Source organism: Eurytemora carolleeae, unplaced genomic scaffold (assembly GCF_000591075.1).
Source record: "Eurytemora carolleeae unplaced genomic scaffold, Eaff_2.0 scaffold2362, whole genome shotgun sequence".
Taxonomy (NCBI): Eukaryota; Metazoa; Arthropoda; class Copepoda; order Calanoida; family Temoridae; genus Eurytemora; species Eurytemora carolleeae.
In genome coordinates, this window is record NW_019398246.1 from 1 (window position 1) to 18,994 (window position 18,994).

General features: G+C 32.6%; 2 protein-coding genes across 2 annotated transcripts; both read right to left on the bottom strand.

The window, feature by feature from the left end:
* Positions 1–1,189: 1,189 nt before the first annotated feature.
* Positions 1,190–4,611, bottom strand: LOC111717093 (E3 ubiquitin-protein ligase RING2-A-like). The gene is made up of 8 exons (XM_023492609.1): positions 4,503–4,611; positions 4,109–4,208; positions 3,831–3,876; positions 3,425–3,519; positions 2,971–3,050; positions 2,722–2,784; positions 2,082–2,172; positions 1,190–1,328 (listed from the first exon to the last, which is right to left on the bottom strand). Exons 1-8 carry the CDS (start codon positions 4,585–4,587, stop codon positions 1,205–1,207), a joined length of 684 nt encoding a protein of 227 aa, XP_023348377.1. The 5' UTR covers positions 4,588–4,611; the 3' UTR covers positions 1,190–1,204.
* Positions 4,592–18,723, bottom strand: LOC111717092 (tRNA-dihydrouridine(47) synthase [NAD(P)(+)]-like). Its single transcript, XM_023492608.1, has 19 exons — positions 18,581–18,723; positions 18,305–18,362; positions 17,630–17,691; positions 17,284–17,335; positions 16,628–16,675; positions 16,071–16,458; positions 15,702–15,815; positions 15,147–15,220; positions 14,425–14,494; positions 13,973–14,035; positions 12,981–13,123; positions 12,644–12,731; positions 11,810–11,883; positions 10,150–10,258; positions 9,421–9,513; positions 7,326–7,441; positions 6,667–6,736; positions 5,916–5,990; positions 4,592–4,981 (listed from the first exon to the last, which is right to left on the bottom strand). Exons 1-19 carry the CDS (start codon positions 18,693–18,695, stop codon positions 4,892–4,894), a joined length of 1,902 nt encoding a protein of 633 aa, XP_023348376.1. The 5' UTR covers positions 18,696–18,723; the 3' UTR covers positions 4,592–4,891.
* Positions 18,724–18,994: the final 271 nt, after the last annotated feature.

Sequence of the window (18,994 nt, forward strand, 5' to 3'; positions counted from 1 at the left end):
CTTCATTTATTTCATCTTTTCCAACATACATATTTTAATGAAAGTGATTCCATGGAAAAGAATTACAAAAGTTACGTTAAGATATTCTACGAAACATCAGAAATGCAATCAATTGTTAACCGGTTAAACAACTGTAGTTACGCCTTATTACTTATTGATTCAATGTTTTTAAAGTTTGAAAGGCCCCGGCCCCCTTATGACGTTTTTGACATATTTCACAAATGTATCAATAAATATTCTCTACAAAAAAAAGTTTTCTAAAAGTTAATTAAATCAAATCAAATACGTAAGAACAAAAGACCCCTTCTGAAAGGCAATACAAAAAATTAAAACGAATAGATAAATGGAGAATGGAGATGAAAAAAAGAAAAATTGGACGTTGAAAGGCAATTTTTCCCTCTTTTTTTCCCCTTTTTACCTTAAATCCGTTATTTTCTACAAAAATGGAGACAAAAAAGTTTTCTAAAAGTTAATCAAAAACTGTGTTGTACAATACCTTTAATCTGAGTTCCATGAATTTAGTTAGATGATCGATACTCGCCTCCAGGCAGGTCTTAATATATNCGGATATATTTGAAATTAAACCTTCACCGTGATGCATCATGAAGGAGAAGTGTCTAATTATATATATCTGCAAATACAAAATTTAATTACCTTAACATTCTAGTGGTGTATATTGTATACTGTAGGTTTAAAAGAATTTAAGAAAATCTGGAAGAAAAATTGGATATCAAAAGGCAAGTTTATTCAATTCATCCTTTTTTAGCCTTTTTACTCAAAAATTTATTTATTTCCCCTATAGATTTATTTTCCCCAATTAAGAAAAAAAACCTTTAAAAAAAATTAAGTTTTCCTACGAGCGGAGGAATGATTTTCAAGAAAATATACATTTTAAACCCCTGACACATTCTTAATTTATGATACAGTTATGGCAAATTACCAATTTCGTGAACCAAAATATATTCTGTTTAAGATTTTAGAATGATTTCTTCATTGTCGGAGTCTGACATTTCCCTCCTCAAATGGAGATTAACTTGAAATAAAGTCGAGAGTCCCTTTAATGCTCTGTCCGTTACCAAAACTGTTAAAATTGGAGAACACAGCCGTATAAAGCAATTATTATATTCTACAAAGACGTTTGCTATGTAAATTTCAAAGATGTCGATTTCTTGATTTTACACCAAATAATTGCAGGCAAATGATGTCACCATATACCTGTTTCTTGTGGAAGAGTTGGGTGGTTCCTGAAGATTATTTCTATTTCGTTGGGTTGAAGATTTGAACTCCCTTCTCCATTCTCTCCACCCGCCTTCTTCTTCTTTTTAGGTCTAAAAATAATCAAAAATCTTTTAAAAGCTAGTCTGATACTGTCCACATTCATGACTGTAAATTTAAGAATTTAAGAATCTCAGGGGGTAATTGACCTTTTTAGGGCAATAAAACGCTCTATAATACAACTTAAGTTAAGCTATATTAAGCGCTTTACATACGATATTTAACTCTACAAAAATCTGCTAATTTCTACACACAATTAAGGCTAAAAAAGTGGTAAAAAAATTTAATTAAAGGGAGTGTTCGCGAAAATGAAAGGGGGTATAGGCTTAATGTGATAAAAAAGCGCTTATGATCGCTACTATTCTTACTTCTATCTGTTGCGTCTACAAGGAGAAAATTGTTAAAGACGTCTCATACCGAATACAAATGTGGCGAAAGACAATCGATGACTATAGGTTGTAATATCTGAATGATTTGTTTGAAATTAAATTTATTTTTTACGGTCTAAGTTATTTGTTGCAATTTTCTGAATTTGTATGGGCGCTAAGTTATTCGCTATGATACGTCTTCAACATTTTTCTCCTTTAAATCGTGCTGCATCTTTAAATATAACGTTTGTTTGTTTGTTTTCCTGTGTGTCCCATCAAGAACTCGTGAACCCCTTGACCGATTTGCCTCAAATTTTGATTGGGGAACTCGTTAGAACCACCATAATGATCTTCGCTTTTTTAACTTGTTTATTTTCACCTATTTACTCCTATTAATTCTGAAAAGGTGAATACTGAATAATCCCTTTATATATTTACCTGTATGGTAATGTATCGGATTCCCCGGGGGAATCAGCTTGGTCTGGTGTATCCCCCACAGCAGCATGACTAGCTAGTAGTTCATCATAATCTAGAAATATATTCATAATTATCTAGAAATATATTCATAATCATCTAGAAATATATCCACATTATCTAGAAATATATTCATTGATATCTAGAAATATAATCATTGTAATCATAATCTTGCAGAAATGTTAAAGAACATGACACACCATTTAGCATACTGTTTACATAAAATATACTCAAGCAGACGTTACTTTATTTTACACCATTTAAATTAGGTAACACAATGCCAATTCTTTAAAAAGACGACTTTTATTTCTTCTCTTAATTTCCATGTTAATTTAGACACCCTGTACAGTGTACATATGATACTCTTAGAACCTTTGTAAATTCACCAATGGTATAAAAAAATCTGCAAAATTTAGTGTTGCTCTAAGAAGGATGGATGTGTTTTGCGGCTCGTCTAAAAAGCACAGTAATTAACAAATATTATGATAATTATTGTTAAAACCAATCCATCATCATTTAATGAAATATTATCGAATTCCAAAATTATATTCGTCATATAGTGTTGAAACGAGGCAAGCGGGTGTTACAGTAAAGAAAAATTCACCTGAGGAATTTTTTTTTCTGCTTATCATTTTAACATGGTCGGCTTGTGCTTTAGCGGCAGAACCTAAAAATCAATTAATTAATCAATCAATCAATCAATTTATGACACACTTAATTCTGAAAAATAAGCGGAATTATGGAATAAAACTCACAAAGGATAAATTATTATAAATTGTATGTATACAGTAGGCACCTTATGATTTTCAATTCATAACATTCTTAAAGGTTAAAAATATATTTCAATACTTACTTATTCCACTCATAAGAAGCGCGCTGTGTTTCTTGCTAGCTATAGCGAGCGCTTTCTGCTGTTCTTCTTCATACTCCTCTCTAAATGCAGAATGACGATTATCGAGAGAAATGCTTGTTTTTTTGTTGTTGAAAATTTTAACATGAGTGAAAATATTCTGGAAATAATATTCAACCCTTTTGAATCCCCACCCCCCACCCACCCGAAGTAAAGTAAGAGTTTTTAGGGTTTTCTGTGCGCTAAATTGGGGGAAATTAATGATTTTTTGAGGAATATAAAAGAACTTAGAAGTATCAAAAAGAATTTTTTATTAAAAGAATAAAAATAACTTGCCTTTAGGAGACAAAAGAGTGATTAGAGCTTTAAATATCGTAAATTCCAGTAAAAACGCCAAAAATGTTATTATTGTTCTTTGTAGTCAAGAAGGGGTATTTTATTTGTCCGTGTTATTTACCTGTCCGGAAAAATGTTAGCCACAAGATTATCAAAGTTAGGATCATATCTGAGCGATCGTTTTGAAACTAATTTCTTACGACAAGTAGGACATTCCTAAACCATCAATATTAGTTGATATTAAATAGTAAATTCGATAATTTGACACTTTTCAACACAACCGGATCGGAATTGCTATATAAAATTATATTTTGTTGATAAAACATTACCCAGCTCCATTTTTTTAACTTTACACAAAAAAAGAGGAAAATTATTAAGTTTAAGAAAAAAGAAGAGTAAATAAAAGTTGGTTATACAGTATCAAATAATAATAGAAAAATATTCAATTGATGTTCAATTTTTCATGTAAAAATTGAATAATAATAAATTTAAAATTAGTAGACAAATTTTTCAGATTAATGGATTTCCTTGTTTCCAGATCTGAGAGCTGTAATGATACAATCAGAACAAAATCTAGAAAACAAAAATTTAATAAAATATGAAAAAACTAAATTAACCTTTTTTCAATCTATTTTCCTTATGAGAAAATAAAGGTTAAAAATCAATATTTTTAGTTATATTAATATTGTTATGAAAAAAATTAGTAAGAACTAATTTCAAATAAAAAGTGTTAACATGTTTTACATAAATATCAACTTTCAATTTAATTTAAATCTGATCATGTCCTTGACATTCCAAACTATACCTGTGTAGACATTCCTTGGTTGTCATGGTAAGCGTGAGCATGTCAAGGCAAATCGGGCAGGTCAGCTCACTCTGAAGAGATTTCGGACTAACGGCGATCTCTGAACATATTTATATAACTTCACGGCTATCTCTGAACATATTTTTTCAACTATTCATCATGAACATTACCCAGGAACAATGAATTTACCATAAATATGCGAGCATTTTATTTTTTTTTGCGATACTTTTTACCCGAAAATTTAATTTTTTCCCCTTATAAATCATTGATTTTCCCCAATTCAGGGAATAGATTCCTATGAAAAACACATACCTGGGGGAAACATTATTTTCCAAAAGAGAGGTGAGGAGTTAATGATTTTGAATAAAACATGCACCCTGTTTATTATTTAAACCTGTATTTTCTGTAATGGCCTCCTGCGGTGTCCTCAAAGACTCATATAAGCTGAGCTCCCAACTCTTCTCCTCAACCTCAGTCATTTTATCTGAAACAAAATAATTACATAGTTAGGATGATGGGCCTTGAGTCTCGCCATAGTTAGGCATTTGAATTGGCCTTGAGTCTCGCCATAGTTAGGCATTTGAATTGGCCTTGAGTCTCGCCATAGTTAGGAATATGAATTGGCCTTTAGTTTTCGCCATAGTTAGGATTATGAATTGGCCTTGAGTCTCGCCATAGTTAGGAATATGAATTGGCCTTGAGTCTCGCCATAGTTAGGAATATGAATTGGCCTTGAGTCTCGCCATAGATAGGAATATGAATTGGCCTTGAGTCTTGGCATAGTTAGGAATATGAATTAGCCTTGTGTCTTGGCACAAACTCGAAACCATCCTTGACCTTTCCCAGGAACATTTCTGTAATCTTCAACCAATCCTGGTAACCAACAACGGTAAATATATGTTAAAATTGGATTAGAAGAAGGTTTTTACAATAAGGAAGGTTGTCTGCCTAGACATGTTTGTTGAAATGAGAGTGCCGCGCGGAACAACCTGCCTAGGGGAAAATTATAAATATTTTACAATAAGGAAGGTTGTCTGCCTAGACATGATAGTTGAGATGAGAGTGCCGCGGCTCAGTTTAACAACCATATCTAGCCAAACATTCCCTTTCATTTTTAGGTTTCTTGAAATATCGTTGACAACCAACAATTGTTCAGGTTCTTAGGATCCGGATCCATTTGATCCGCAAGATTTTGGCTTCCTGGATCCGGATCCGTATCCGCAAAAAAAAGCGGATCCACGGATCCGGGTCCAAAAGGCAAAACATCAACCAAACTAAAAAAACTTTTTTACTCTCAAAAAACCCAAAATCTCAACTAATAAAAAAAAAGAGATGATAAAAATTTCCTGATTTCCAAATAATTCATCAAGTTTGAGTATAAAAATAAGCAATACAAATAATCAACAAAACGGAAAATCCTGCTTTGTTATTCAGTAAATCTTTTAGAAAGACATGGATCCGGATCCATTATTTTCCACAGCGGATCCAGGATCCGGATCGGCATTAAAACAAAATGGATCCTTAACACTGGTTACGTACTAACTTCCTACAAGGGTGCAATGTGCATATTTTTTTCGAAAAATAATTTGTCAACGCCCCTCCTTTCCTGCTTTTATTTATGGTTTTATAATGGAAAATAATGATTTTTAAGGGAAAATAAATGTATTCCGGGGTAAATGTAACAAAAAAATTGAAAAAGTTACTTTTTTCAAAATTTTAATTGTTTCCCCAGGAGGACAGGGTAATTATGTAAGATATACTATACACCCCTGAAATCCCGAAATGTTCAAGTATCTATGTTGGTTTCCTGAGCATTAGGTGAGGACAGCAAGGTTTCCAGCTCATTCCTGCCCCGATAGACAGGCAGTCGTTCATTTATTCTCTAGATGGAAAATCAATCAATTAATCAATACATACAGATATTGAACAATCAATCAATCAAATAATTAACCAACCAACCAAACAATCGAGATTAGTCGATCCCTCGCCCAATTGGCCAATCAGATTATTGATTAATAAGCTAATATCGAATCCTTTAATTTTCAATTTCTCAGTTCAAATCTGTTTATCTTATAAATATATTACTTAATCAAACAAATCAAGCCATTTACCATCATAAAAATAAGCCATTTCAATGCAATCAAGTCAAAGCTGGAAAATAAACATTAAGAAAAAAAGATCAACCACTCTTTAAGACTGTTAACGTTTTTTGTATTTAAATTGATCAATTACTTTTATTCCAAATTCGTTGAATCAAAGATCCGCAACATTATGGCTTCCTTGATTCAGATTCGGATCCGGGTCCCTAAATCTGAACTATAGAAAACTAAATTGCTAATTCCTTGGTTCGTAGAGTTTTTAACCTAAAATAGAGCGAAAAAAAGAAAACTCGTATTTTCTTCTAAAAATCATTAAATCGCATTTATGACCTGGATCTGTATCCAGATCCATTCAATAAGGGCGGATCCAGGATCCGGATCCACATCAAGATAAAATAAATTATAAACACTGGTTTAATTCATCTAATAATACTTAATTCTTCAGTTTGATTAAATCACCTGTGGGGGGCATTTGAGGATTCCGTAAGGAACATATCGGTATGCAAAGCTTAACCATTCCAGCAGAAACCTACATATTTTGTTAAACTACAGTCGTTGTCGTATATATTATTACAATGAAGACTACTTTCTATTTTAGTTTTGATTTTTACCAAGATTTAAGCAGCAGAAACATTTAACATTTAAACAAAGATAAGTTATTAACTAACTCTCATTGTTTATTTGTAAACTTTTAATTAAAAAAAATTTATACGTATTCTCTTTTTTAAATGATTCTGTTATGTTTGATATTGTTTTGTTTTAGTGCTGATGGGAACATAATAGAAAGTCTAAATGTATGTTTACTGAAAAGTGGTCGAGCAATCGTTTATTTCTAATCTGGTTTGTTTCAACCTTCATTGTATTGATATTATCACCGAAGGTTATAATTAATCAAACTTTTAATGATTTCTTGAAAATTTTTTTAAACAATATTTTCTGCTGAAATACTTAATTCTGTATGTATTTGTTTTGTTATATTTCATAAATAAATAATTAATCGCTTACTAACTTAAAACCGTGAAAACAAATATATAGATAACAGCAATGTTTGAACCCAGGAGCACAAGTTAAGACCTCAGTTGGTATGCAAAATACACAAAAAATGAACGAGAACTTACTTTCTCGTATTCTCCAGTCCTCTGTCGTCTGAACCCCAGTGTTCAAGACCGTAGTTAGCAAACTCACGGACAATATCCAGTCTTTCCTGGCCAGATATATCCCAGTGCCTTCGTTCCTAAATATTAAAGTACGTCAATAAATAAAAGATCAACCCTTATTCTGTGGAAATCCAGACCGAGGCCCCTTCAAATATCACCACAAAAAGACAGAAATGAATGTAACGTCGATTAATGTGTAAGATCTGAGGATCTTTAGATGAATATTGTTCAGGTAGATTCACAAGATACAAGACTTTGAAAGTGTTTCAGAAGTAAGAACTCGAGCTCCTGATATTCATTTTATTATAAAGTTGAGAGTTTTATCTGAGATGTCTATATATATATAACACTTCTAGCTGAGAATAGGAATTTTAACTGTCAAGCCTTAGATTTTATATAAAATGGCCATTGAATGGCAATTATTTTTCAGACCATTATGGGATAGATTTTAATTATTGAAAAGAATATCCTTTTAGCTCCAGGTTTTGCACTCAAGGTTTATTAAATATCTGAATTCTTGTTTAACGATCACTAACAAACACTAGCTCTATTCTAAACTAAGAGTTCTTTCGATGTTTATTAAAGTGAACCCAGACAATAGTCTAGTGCCACCACCTGTTCTACCTGAACTCTGAACTATAAATATAAACACGTGATTAGTTCAGAAATTTTCTTTTGTTACAATGGAAATGTTAAAAACCCTTTACTAATAAAAATTATTTCTTTATTTGTGAATAATGCATGTTGTGATTGTGTCCTTAGTTAGTTTGCTCTTTTACTAATTTATAATGCATTCGCTTGTTTTTTTTTATGTTGATGCTTCATTTAGATTTATCATGTTGAATGTGCCCCGAGTTTTTTTTGATCTACTGAACAAAAGCGTGAAATCATTTACAGAAGAAATCATTTGCTGGACATTTGATCCTAATCTTCTAAAAAGAGGAGAGAAAACAGGTTATATATGAAATGAAATAATGAGGATCTTTGCCTCTAATTCATGAATCAAGATTTAATGGTTTGTTTTCATTTCTATGGAGTGCTAAAACCCCACATAAAGTTTGTGACACCAATACCTCAATGACTTGTTCCCATTAACTAACATTCAATGTTTTTGATTGTGGTACTACTTCAACTAGAGCTATGCGAGATATGGTGACTGCTGAGGTACTTCAAAACCAGTTTTAGCTGCAGGGCCGGGTGGGGGCAAATCTACCCCCATCGCCACTTAATTCTGTCTATTTTCTATCTTCTGTCAGGACTAAGCTAGGTTAAGATTTGAATGAAAATTTCTGAATAAAGGTAGATCAATACAAAATAATTAAGTTAATATCAATAATGATCTATGCTCAAAAGTTCATTATATAAGGAGCGTGTAAGAATGAATTTTCTTTAACTGGTGCAATAATTTCCATTCTTTAATATTTGGAGCGTGTAAGAATATACATTCCATATGAAACCTTTCATGGCAAAACAAACTTTTATATGTTTCCTTATAAATAAATACTATCAAACTCACTCTGCTCAAACTCACTCTGCGTGCATTTAATTTTACTAAACAAAGCAATTTTATGATAATTTCCCCCATTGTAAATATAACCAAATTCATTTAATTATAAACCCATGCTAATATAAAAGCTAACTTATTAAATTCCACGAATTACTATTATTATTAGCAGACAACCCATCATTCGATGAAATAGGGGTCGACGCTCTATGCAACACGTTATTTATTGTTTATAAATTTGAATAAATATTGGAATATTAAACAATCAAAATATTTTGAATACATATTTGCTTTTTAAATTTAAATCTTAACACAATTCTATCAATAAGATGATGGAACAGGTAGGGGGCATCTTGTGTCGTTGACCCTCTCACCTGGCGGCGGTCTGGGGGTCAATGTCGGGGTCCTTTACAGATTCCTTTCTTAAAACCTAATCAGCTGCAAGTATTTTGATATTTTTGTCTTTCTTAGATCTCTATTTTCTTCTATGTTGTTCATACATCATCCAACATGTTCGGCTAATTAAAAAAATGAATATTTTGCATTACAAACCTTAATTTCTGTAAAAAGCCAAGGTTTAATAAGTGCTCCTCTCGCCAACATGATTCCTGATACTCCAGAATTTTCCTTCTTCATATAATAATCCTAAACAACATTGTTAAATAAGAATTTTTTTGCATGCGAACTCAAAATTATGTATATTACTAGATATTCAAGGCGCTTCGCGCTTTTCTTTCTAGGCTTTTAGGGCGCTTCGCGCTTATCTTCTATTTAAATTGTGAACATGTTCTTTTTGCGGATTTTTAAAAAAAAAATCGCGGATTTTCAAGAATTTAAATTTTTTTATAAAATTTTTTTTATAAAATTAAAAACCTTTATAACACATTTTTTAATTTTTTTAATTCATAAACCTTCCCTGTGGTCACGTGATGTCACACAAAAAATTTGGGCCCGATCGGTTCAGCCGTTTTGACGTTTATTGGATACCGAACAAACAGCCAGACAAGCCAAATTTATATATACTAGATATGCATTTATTGGTTTTGAACAGATCTGAGCCAAAAGTGCGCGCATGCTTTTTGTTGCAAAAAAATGCTACTTTTTTGACAGCGTTCAATTAAAAGAAAATATATTTGAATACTTCTGTGCTAAGCTTGGCCTAATAGTTATTCTAAACTGCTAAAATTTTGTATTTAAGCTGGTTTTACCCAAATGCTTCCAAAAAATGTGTGATTTTTTTTCATGGGCACCCCCCCCCCAAAAAAAAAAGAATAATCATACCTCATAATTAAGGATATCACCATTTCCAAAAACGGGGATGTTTACAGTCTCTCTACACTCCTTTATATACTCCCAGTCTGCTAGTCTAGTGTATCTCTGCTCTTTAGACCTAGAGAACAATAATAACATGATTAGAGTTGAGTAGAATTTCAGATCATCACTGCGCATAAAGATACTTTGCCCGTTTTTTGTCTAATTAAAGGAACTATAACGACCGGGCTAATATATGCGTGATTCCTTCTAGAACAGATAATATTACGAGAAGAGAATAATGCTTGTATCTTGATTATGTACTTCACCATGTGGATATCCTGAAGTAATCCACGCTTAAAATGTAAAATGAACAATGGATGGATGCTAAGTGAACTCTTGAAGTGAAACAAGCATATTCTAGCTGTGTTGCTTACAGTACAGTTCTGTAAGGAGTGTCAGATCTTCCTCTAATTAAAACTGAGAACATTAAGTAGTGAATCTGAAGTTTTTGGACACTTAGCTCCTAGCGATAGATGGACCTCGTGACATTTGATTTGTTCTTCGGTACAAATCCCTGATTTTATAAAACCTTTAATAGTGTACTTGCATCTACAGTACATAATTGCAGCATATATATAGATATATAAGGATAGTAAGAAAATAACCTTCAGATAACCTTAGTATATAGACCCCCAAGTGCATCAGAGGAAAACACACATGAATTATGTAAACCTTTAATAGTGTACTTGCCTTTAAAGTACATAATTGAAGAAGATATATATATATATGACCCCCAAGTGCATCAGAGGAAAACACACATGAATTATGTAAACTTATTGTAGGAGCAGGACCAAATTCACTATTCATAGGAGATTTCAACTTTCCAGCAATAGACTGGCTTCATGAGACATCTAATAGAAAAGTAGTATTTTCCTTGAAACAACAAAAGAGAAATACTTTGTGAAACTGATAGGATTTCCAACACACATTCATAGCAACACCCTGGATTTAGTTTTGAGTAATCAGTTGGAAAATATAATCACACTTGAACCAATTGGAAACTTGTCCACTAGTATCATTCAATCATTCTAGTGAGACCATTTTTAACTCAAGGTTTAACAGTACCAAAGAGATGATTATAGACTGGAGCAACAGGGATAAAGATGGATTGTTTAACTACTTAAATGATGTACAATGGTCTACAGGTCATGGAAATTCTTCAAGGATCAAACAGCTGCAGGTACAGAAAAATTCATACCAAAAAGACCACGTAGACAAAATAACAAACCACAATGGATGACAAGAGCACAGGTTTGGCAGAACATTAAAACATTTTAAAGAAAACCCAGAAAGATTTAAGTGTGCGATTAGATGTGCAAAAAGGAAATTTGATAAAAATATTGCACAAAATGGAAACAAGAAACCCTTTACAAGTTACATCAAGAGTAAAACTAAATCAAGAACAAATGTTGGTCTCCTGAGATTTAGTTCAGAGATGATAAGTGATGATAAAGAAAGGGCAATGATATTAAAAAGTAACTCATCAATGACCTTCATGCAGCACTGGGTTTTATAGCTTGTCCTAGGCACAACAAATGACCACCATAAATGTCCAACCTTTTGGAAGAAGCAATTTTAACATTAGAAGATTAGGCAAAGGAAGATATTTTACTGTAATATCAGCTACCTGCCATGAATTGTGAGACCACTGACTCCTAGTTCTTCAAGTTTAGGGAACAGTAAATGAGCAATATTCTTGTCCTAAACAAGAAAAACAAATTGTGGGCTCCCAATACAACCCATAAATCTAAATATTTGGATCCACGGATCCCCAAGTATAAATGTCAAAAGTTGACTTTTGAATCATCGTTTAGTTTTAATTGATTAATCGAGTTAAAATGTAAAAAAGGAGAACATGTTTGCATAATCTATTAGTAATGAAATTATAAAGAAGAATTAAAGGGCGAGATTCACATCTAAATTCATTTATAAAAGAACGGATACAGAATACACGTCAAATAAAATGGTTCATAAACAGTGCATTAAACAAATATTGTGATTTTGAACTTTTCATAAAAGAAAAATTTCCGAATCAACAGAATGAACAAAATATTTGGGCATTGATGATTCTAACCAGGGGGTCCATAAAATTCCATTTCTGATACAAATGGGATCGGGATTGAAAGTACATTTAGGGGTATTAAAATACATTTTCTGCGTAATTGTGAAATTTGTCTAGATTGGTGTGTAAGTTCACTTCACTTTAGAAATGTGTACTTTATTTAGTGTTTTACAATGATGTAAATATCAATTATCAACATCTTAGATAAATTATGATATACAGAATAAATAAAAACTACCTTACAGTTGCAGTATACACTTCACATTCTGCAGTCTGGAATTTTTTCTACAAATTGACACCATACTTTCAATTGTTCACAACCACAACATGAATAATTTCTACCCTTAATATCATTCATTCAACATTTGGGATGGAATTATATGGACCCCTGATTCTTACCTTAAAAACACCAGTTCTCATCTTAATTGTTAATGGTCGAGACATTAAGCCAGCCATTGTTCGTGAAATTATCTCCAATGGTCGTTTCCTAATAACAAAACAGACTTAACTGTTAATAACAAGTTTTGCAATGAAAATGAGTTTTTTTATTGACACCCAGCAATATTGGCCAAGATAGAATGTTGCGCTTTTGATTAAATAAAAGTCTACCCTCGCCAATCATTTTGTATTTGTTGCCACCATTGTGAATTGAGCATTAGCATCTTTGCACGGAGGGGCACTTTTTACGCTTTTATTTTAAGGTCTGGAAAATTACATTTTTGTGAAAGTTCCCAACCTAATCATAAGTCCACTGCCCATTCCCTTCTTATATATGAGATCTATCGGGCACCCCATGTTGATGTCGACGAAGTCGCAATCCACCTGCTCTTCCAGCAGCTGAGCAACCCGGCTCATCTGCGGGGGACTACAACCGCAAACCTACACAGATCAATCAATCAATTTAAAAATCTATATAATAAAGCTCTTTGCTCATATAGCTAATAGCTATATAATAGCTCTTTGCTTATGTTAGCTAATAGCTATAGCTGAGCTGAAAACTTTAGAATGATGGATATCGGGATTAAGGCTTAATCCACTCTTTTTCTTAATCTCGAGATTAAATATTGCTTGTTCTCCTCTCATTTTTAATCTCCAGATTAATTTTCCGAACAGGATTAAGGATATCCCATTCTAAAGTTTTCAGCTCTGGCCACACTGCTGGACCGAATGTACTGAAATTGTTTTAGCTACTCAAATCTGATGTTTATAGAATACTATCGATCAATCAAACAGTAGATTAGAAAACCAATTTTATATCAATTAATCCATAAATCAATCAATACAAAATAAATCTGTATACTCCAACCAGTGCTTAGTAGATCCGTAACGTTTTGGCTTCCTCGATCCGGATTCGCATATTTTTTCGGATCTACCGATCCGGATCTAATTGGCAAAATATCATTCAAAACAAAAATTGTTGCTCTTTAAACAAAAACTAAAATTGGTAACAAATTACAAAAATTTACAAATTTTCACTAAGCAAAAAAATTCGGAAAAAGACTTTTTTTTTTGAAAATTTTCAAATGTTAAAAATCACTTAATCCTGAAGAAATGTACAGGGAACCGGATCCATTTTTTTCAGGGTTGATCCAGGATCCGGATCTGCATCAGAATGAAATGGATTCTAAGCACTGACTCAAACAAACATGATAATATTATACCCAACCAACAATTGGAACCAGTAAAAACATCTAATATATTCTGTAATTCCTAATGGTTAAAAGGAACCTGTACACCAAAGAAATCCTCAGATTGATGTCTCTGAACCAAGGCCCACTCTGGAGGATGTCCCTGAAAACAAAATATAACTATATATATAACTATATAACTATAGCTTGTGATTAATATATGTAATATCTTCCAATTCATTTTTTAGGATTACTAATTATTTATGTGGAAATTAGTGAATTTGGCATGAAAATGTACAATATTTGAAACATTTCGCAATTGTGAATGTGAGCAAATGCACAATGCACCTTAATACGTACGTTAAAGAAGCTTCACATTTTTCTTACAACTGAGGCCCAATTTTAAGAATTTGAGCCACAGCTCAAATATGGTTGGTTCAACTTAAAAATGAAGTAAAATTGTTCAGTCATGCTTAATGAGACTAAGGTTTAAAGGTACTCTTAGGAATCAGACATAACACTTTTTAAATATTGTTAAGCTTCATTGTTGACCTGAAGTAAGGGAAGTCCTAAAGCCATCTCACTACACGTGATATCAGCTCCAAGTCTTTTACACAAGCGCCTGAAAAATCATATTCAAGAAAATGTAGCCTTTCTATGATTATAAAATTTAAGAAATCGTAGAATTGTCACGGCAGCAATTGGTCGGTTTTCTCAAAATAATTTCGAAGATTTAAGAATTTTATTTTTACCCGACTTTAATTTTTGGAAATATTTTCTAACAAAAAGCTGAAATAATATTTAAGGTAACTACTAGTTGAAGTGCACGGCGTTGTCCGTGAAATTTAATTTGAAAACCTTTTTTACCCCTCGGATAAAGAATTTCCGCTAATTCAGTCAACGTTTAGCCATATATATAATGCATTCAAATATACATATATAAAAATATATTTTTATGAGCAAGGAGCTTTATTATAAAGATACTATCCGGCACTCCACGCCCCCCTTCTTTAATAAAAATTTTAACTTAAGCAATTGCATTTCAAGTCACCATTTTTCTACATTCTCCAAAAACTAATTTTCGCAAATTTGTCTGTTAAAATTAGTGCATTTTTAACATTTGTTACCGTTAGATTGTTTGCCTAGCAACATTTTATAATTTTAAGTGGGGTAATGTATGTTGCCACAAAAAAATGGGTTCAATCGGTTCTGCCGTTTGGACATTTATTCGTAATTGACCCCTCCCCCCCCACGATGAAAAGTATGTTATAAACCTGAAAGGCAGGTTTCCAACTGTAGTTAAAGGAGCCAAATAAAGTTTATCCTCCCAATCTAATTTCTTCTTTTCCTTAAAGCAAAAATAGGGTTTAATTTCATTTAAAGTTTAACAGATAAAAAATTATTTTCAATCGAATTTTCCTTATAAAACTGATATTTTACTAAGAATCCTATCTCTGACTAGGAGCTTATAAGTACCCCGACCGGTCTAACTCCTGATTAGAAACGTAAGCGTCTGGAGTAAGAGGGGTCGATGGTAGCCTAGACTGGAGAATACGTGCCCAGGGACCAAATGTAAGTAAGAAGTAGTTGAACTTCGTGGAATAAATTAAGCAAATTCTCTACCCAATGTTAAAAATAAGTAGATGAACTAGCGAACATTTTTCTCTATTCATTAAATCTGAGCTCAGGTCAGCCGTACAGGGTGGTTGAATTTAAGGGCGTTTATGGGGATGATGTAAAAACCATGATTTAATTATGAATTTAAAAAATAGGGAATGATTAATGAATCATGTTGGTGTCTGTTTTTTGCATACCCTTTTAAAATATACCTGAGGTTTTAAGGGAATCATATCTGTGTCGGAAACAGGTCCAATACTTTTCTCTTCGAGTCTTGGTTTCTTAGCTACAGGTTGAGCAAGATCAGTTTCCAGGCTTAGGTCTGCCTAGTACAAGGGGGAGTTAGTTCAAACCTGGTCAATGAAAAAACTTACTAGGTCTTATTTGGGTTCAATCCAGGTTTCAAACAAAAATCCCCCAAATAAAGAAAAAACAGTAGATGCCAAAATTAAATTTTTTCATGATTTTGTTTTGTAGGAAGACAATTAAGTAGTTGTTGTGAGCGCCATTATCATTAAAAATGTTCTTGGCCTTCCAGCAAACTTTTTTATTTCTTTGTTAAATGAGATCAAAAACGCTACCTTTTCTGAAGGTTTAAGTTCTAAAGACTTATTTTCGACAGGTTCAATTTCCTCATTAGAAATTTCTTTTGCGTCAGAAACGTCCATGTGATTCCCGTTATTAGGCATTTCATTCTTTTTCTCTTCAAGTCCAGTCTGACTCGTATCTTCATTTTTAATTCCATTCGGGCTCTTATCCTCTTCCTTGATTCCATTCTGACTCTTATCTTCTTCCTTGATTCCATTATGACTCTTATCATTTTCCTTTATTCCATTCTGACTCTTATCTTCTTCCTTATTTCCATTTTGACTCTCATCATTATCCTTTATTCCATTCTGACTCTTATCTTCTTCCTTAATTCCATTCTGGATTTTTTCTTTCTCTTCTCTTTGTCTCATCAACTCAAAGCTATAGACAAATTTGTTAAAATTAAAAAGATTTCCAATATTAAATTTATATCACAAGAAAAAAAATTGAATACATAATAGGAAAAAATGCGATGCACTTAATCTATTTCTATGTATTTAAAAAGGGTTCAAATATAACTGAGACTTTTTTAATTAAAACAATTTTTTTCCTGAGATTACAAGCCGAGTCCGCCATAGTGAAATCATATTCATGCTTCCTGAAATAAACCTTTTAAGTGAATCTTATGACGAGAAACTAAAAGAGGTTAAGATGGCCAGTCTGGAGAAGCGCAGACAGAAAAAAAGAAACATGGAAAGTATTGAATGGTAATAGGCTAGGTGCCGAAAACCATTGGTAAGGTGGACTGAAACCCAAGGACTTGAAACAAGGCTGTCCTCTAACTCACTTAACCTTAGACATAAACCCTCCAGAACCAATGAACGTAGTCATTTTTATGGTGCAAGATTTCCAAAATATGAAATGATATTCTTTTAGAATTATGATTTTTAGAGAAACTTAGTCAACTGAAAAACAAATATGAGGTACATTTGTGCTTGATTTCAGTGTGTTTAAAAGTGTAAGGAGTATGGAGAGCAGTAAGGAGATTTAAGTACCTGAAAAACCCATGATCCGCAACAGGGCCACGCAGTGGCTCTCTTTGCGTGACTGCATTAAGTAATCAAGGAAATATGCCTATACCCCCCCCCCTTCCACACACAGACAACATAAATTAACTTTCACTTTTCCTATGAACATTTAAAAGGTTATCGAGTGAAACAAATATTGATGAATAACATGTCCGAAATCAACAGAGTTATAAATTACCTTAATCTAATTTGAACTCCTTTATTTAATTGGTTTCTCTCCTGTGGAACTCCTGTTGCATAAATAGATCCTTAAAAATGTATAAACTTTTTATCCCGAAGTGATAAATCTTTGCAGAATTTTTGTCTTTTTTTATTTTTGACCAGATGTAAACTGCAAAAGAAAACTCAACAAATTAATCAAGGGACTGTTCGCAAAAATTGAAAGAGGGTATAGGCTGATATCAAATTGAATTTGATATTGATCGATATCAGCCTACACCCCCTTAAATTTTTTGCTACCACTCCACTTAAGGATATAAAGGAAAACAATAAACTGGTTGATGATGTGTAAGAACTATGAATGCCTGTGTAAATATCAGTATTAATTAGATTTCTGTAGTTTTCATCAAGATGACCACTCGCAAATCTAAACACGAAGCAATATTTTAATATTAGAATATTAACATTAGCATGATAACAATTTTAGTACGGGAGAATCCAAGGGAAGTTGCAGAACAGGTGATTAATAAAAAAATTTGGAAGCTCAAAACCATAAGTTTTTTCAAAGGCTCTATCTTTAAAATATATTTTACTAGTCGATCTTTTGGGGCGTACTTCTATTCTATTTCAACTTTTAATTGCGGATCTATCTGTGAGAATCTTCTCTTTGTACGATTTAAAACAATAACAAAAATAAATTCGTGGATTTAATAATATTTTTCGCGCATTTTAAAAATTTTAGGAAAATCCAAAAACTTTTGGTTACAAAACTGTGTAATTTTGAGCATGAATCAAGTAAAACCTTCCCTGGGGTCATGTGAGGTCCCACACAAAATTTGCGCCCAATCAGTTCAGCCGTTTTTACGTTTTTTGGATACAGACAAACAAGCAAAGTATATATAGATATTAGATAACCCTTAGAAACTGATAATTTTGAAGTTTTGAGTTTCAGTTTTATCATTGCAACAGATTCTTTTTATTGTTCAGCAAATCCAGATAAACAATCCATCCTTTTACTCATGTCTATTCATTTTACATACCTGCAAGTAATGCCGCGGGGACAATGGCCAAGAGTCTTGAAAACAAAGCATTCAGCATCTAAAACAATTTTTTCTTTAAAAAATATCTTTCCTCCATTAGGATTACCAACACTAAGTTATTTAAATGGCTGATAAGTGACAATTAATTTACAGTCCGGTTTAAATCTTCTTGTTCTTCTTCCAGAAACCAGAATTGTAAGAAAAATATTAATACCTTTACAGATAAATAAAAATGCATCACACAAACAGACAACATCACTAATGTTACTGACTCACCTACATCAGGTTCCTTGTTTTCTAGATAAGTTTTGACATCGTGAGAATATTTACAGTTTGGGAAGGTGCAATTAGGATCAGCTGTTGTACGCGCATCTATGTACGCTGAGCACATCCTGTCCTAAATAAACAAAACTTATGCAGAATTTTATTAAAAAAGTGTTATTACATCTAAGGTATTTCTACTCGTTTAATAAAGAATGAAACAAACAGATATAATCCCACCCCACTCTCCTATACCCATACTTGTTCTTTTATGTTGCTGACCTGTAACAAGCAAGGAAAATATAGGTATGTAAGAATAAGGTTTCAAGTAGTATGAACCCCCCCCCCTTCTCCTCTCCCTATACTTGTGGTTTTATGTCGCTGACCTGTAACAAGCAAGGAAAATATAGGTATTTAAGAATAAGGTTT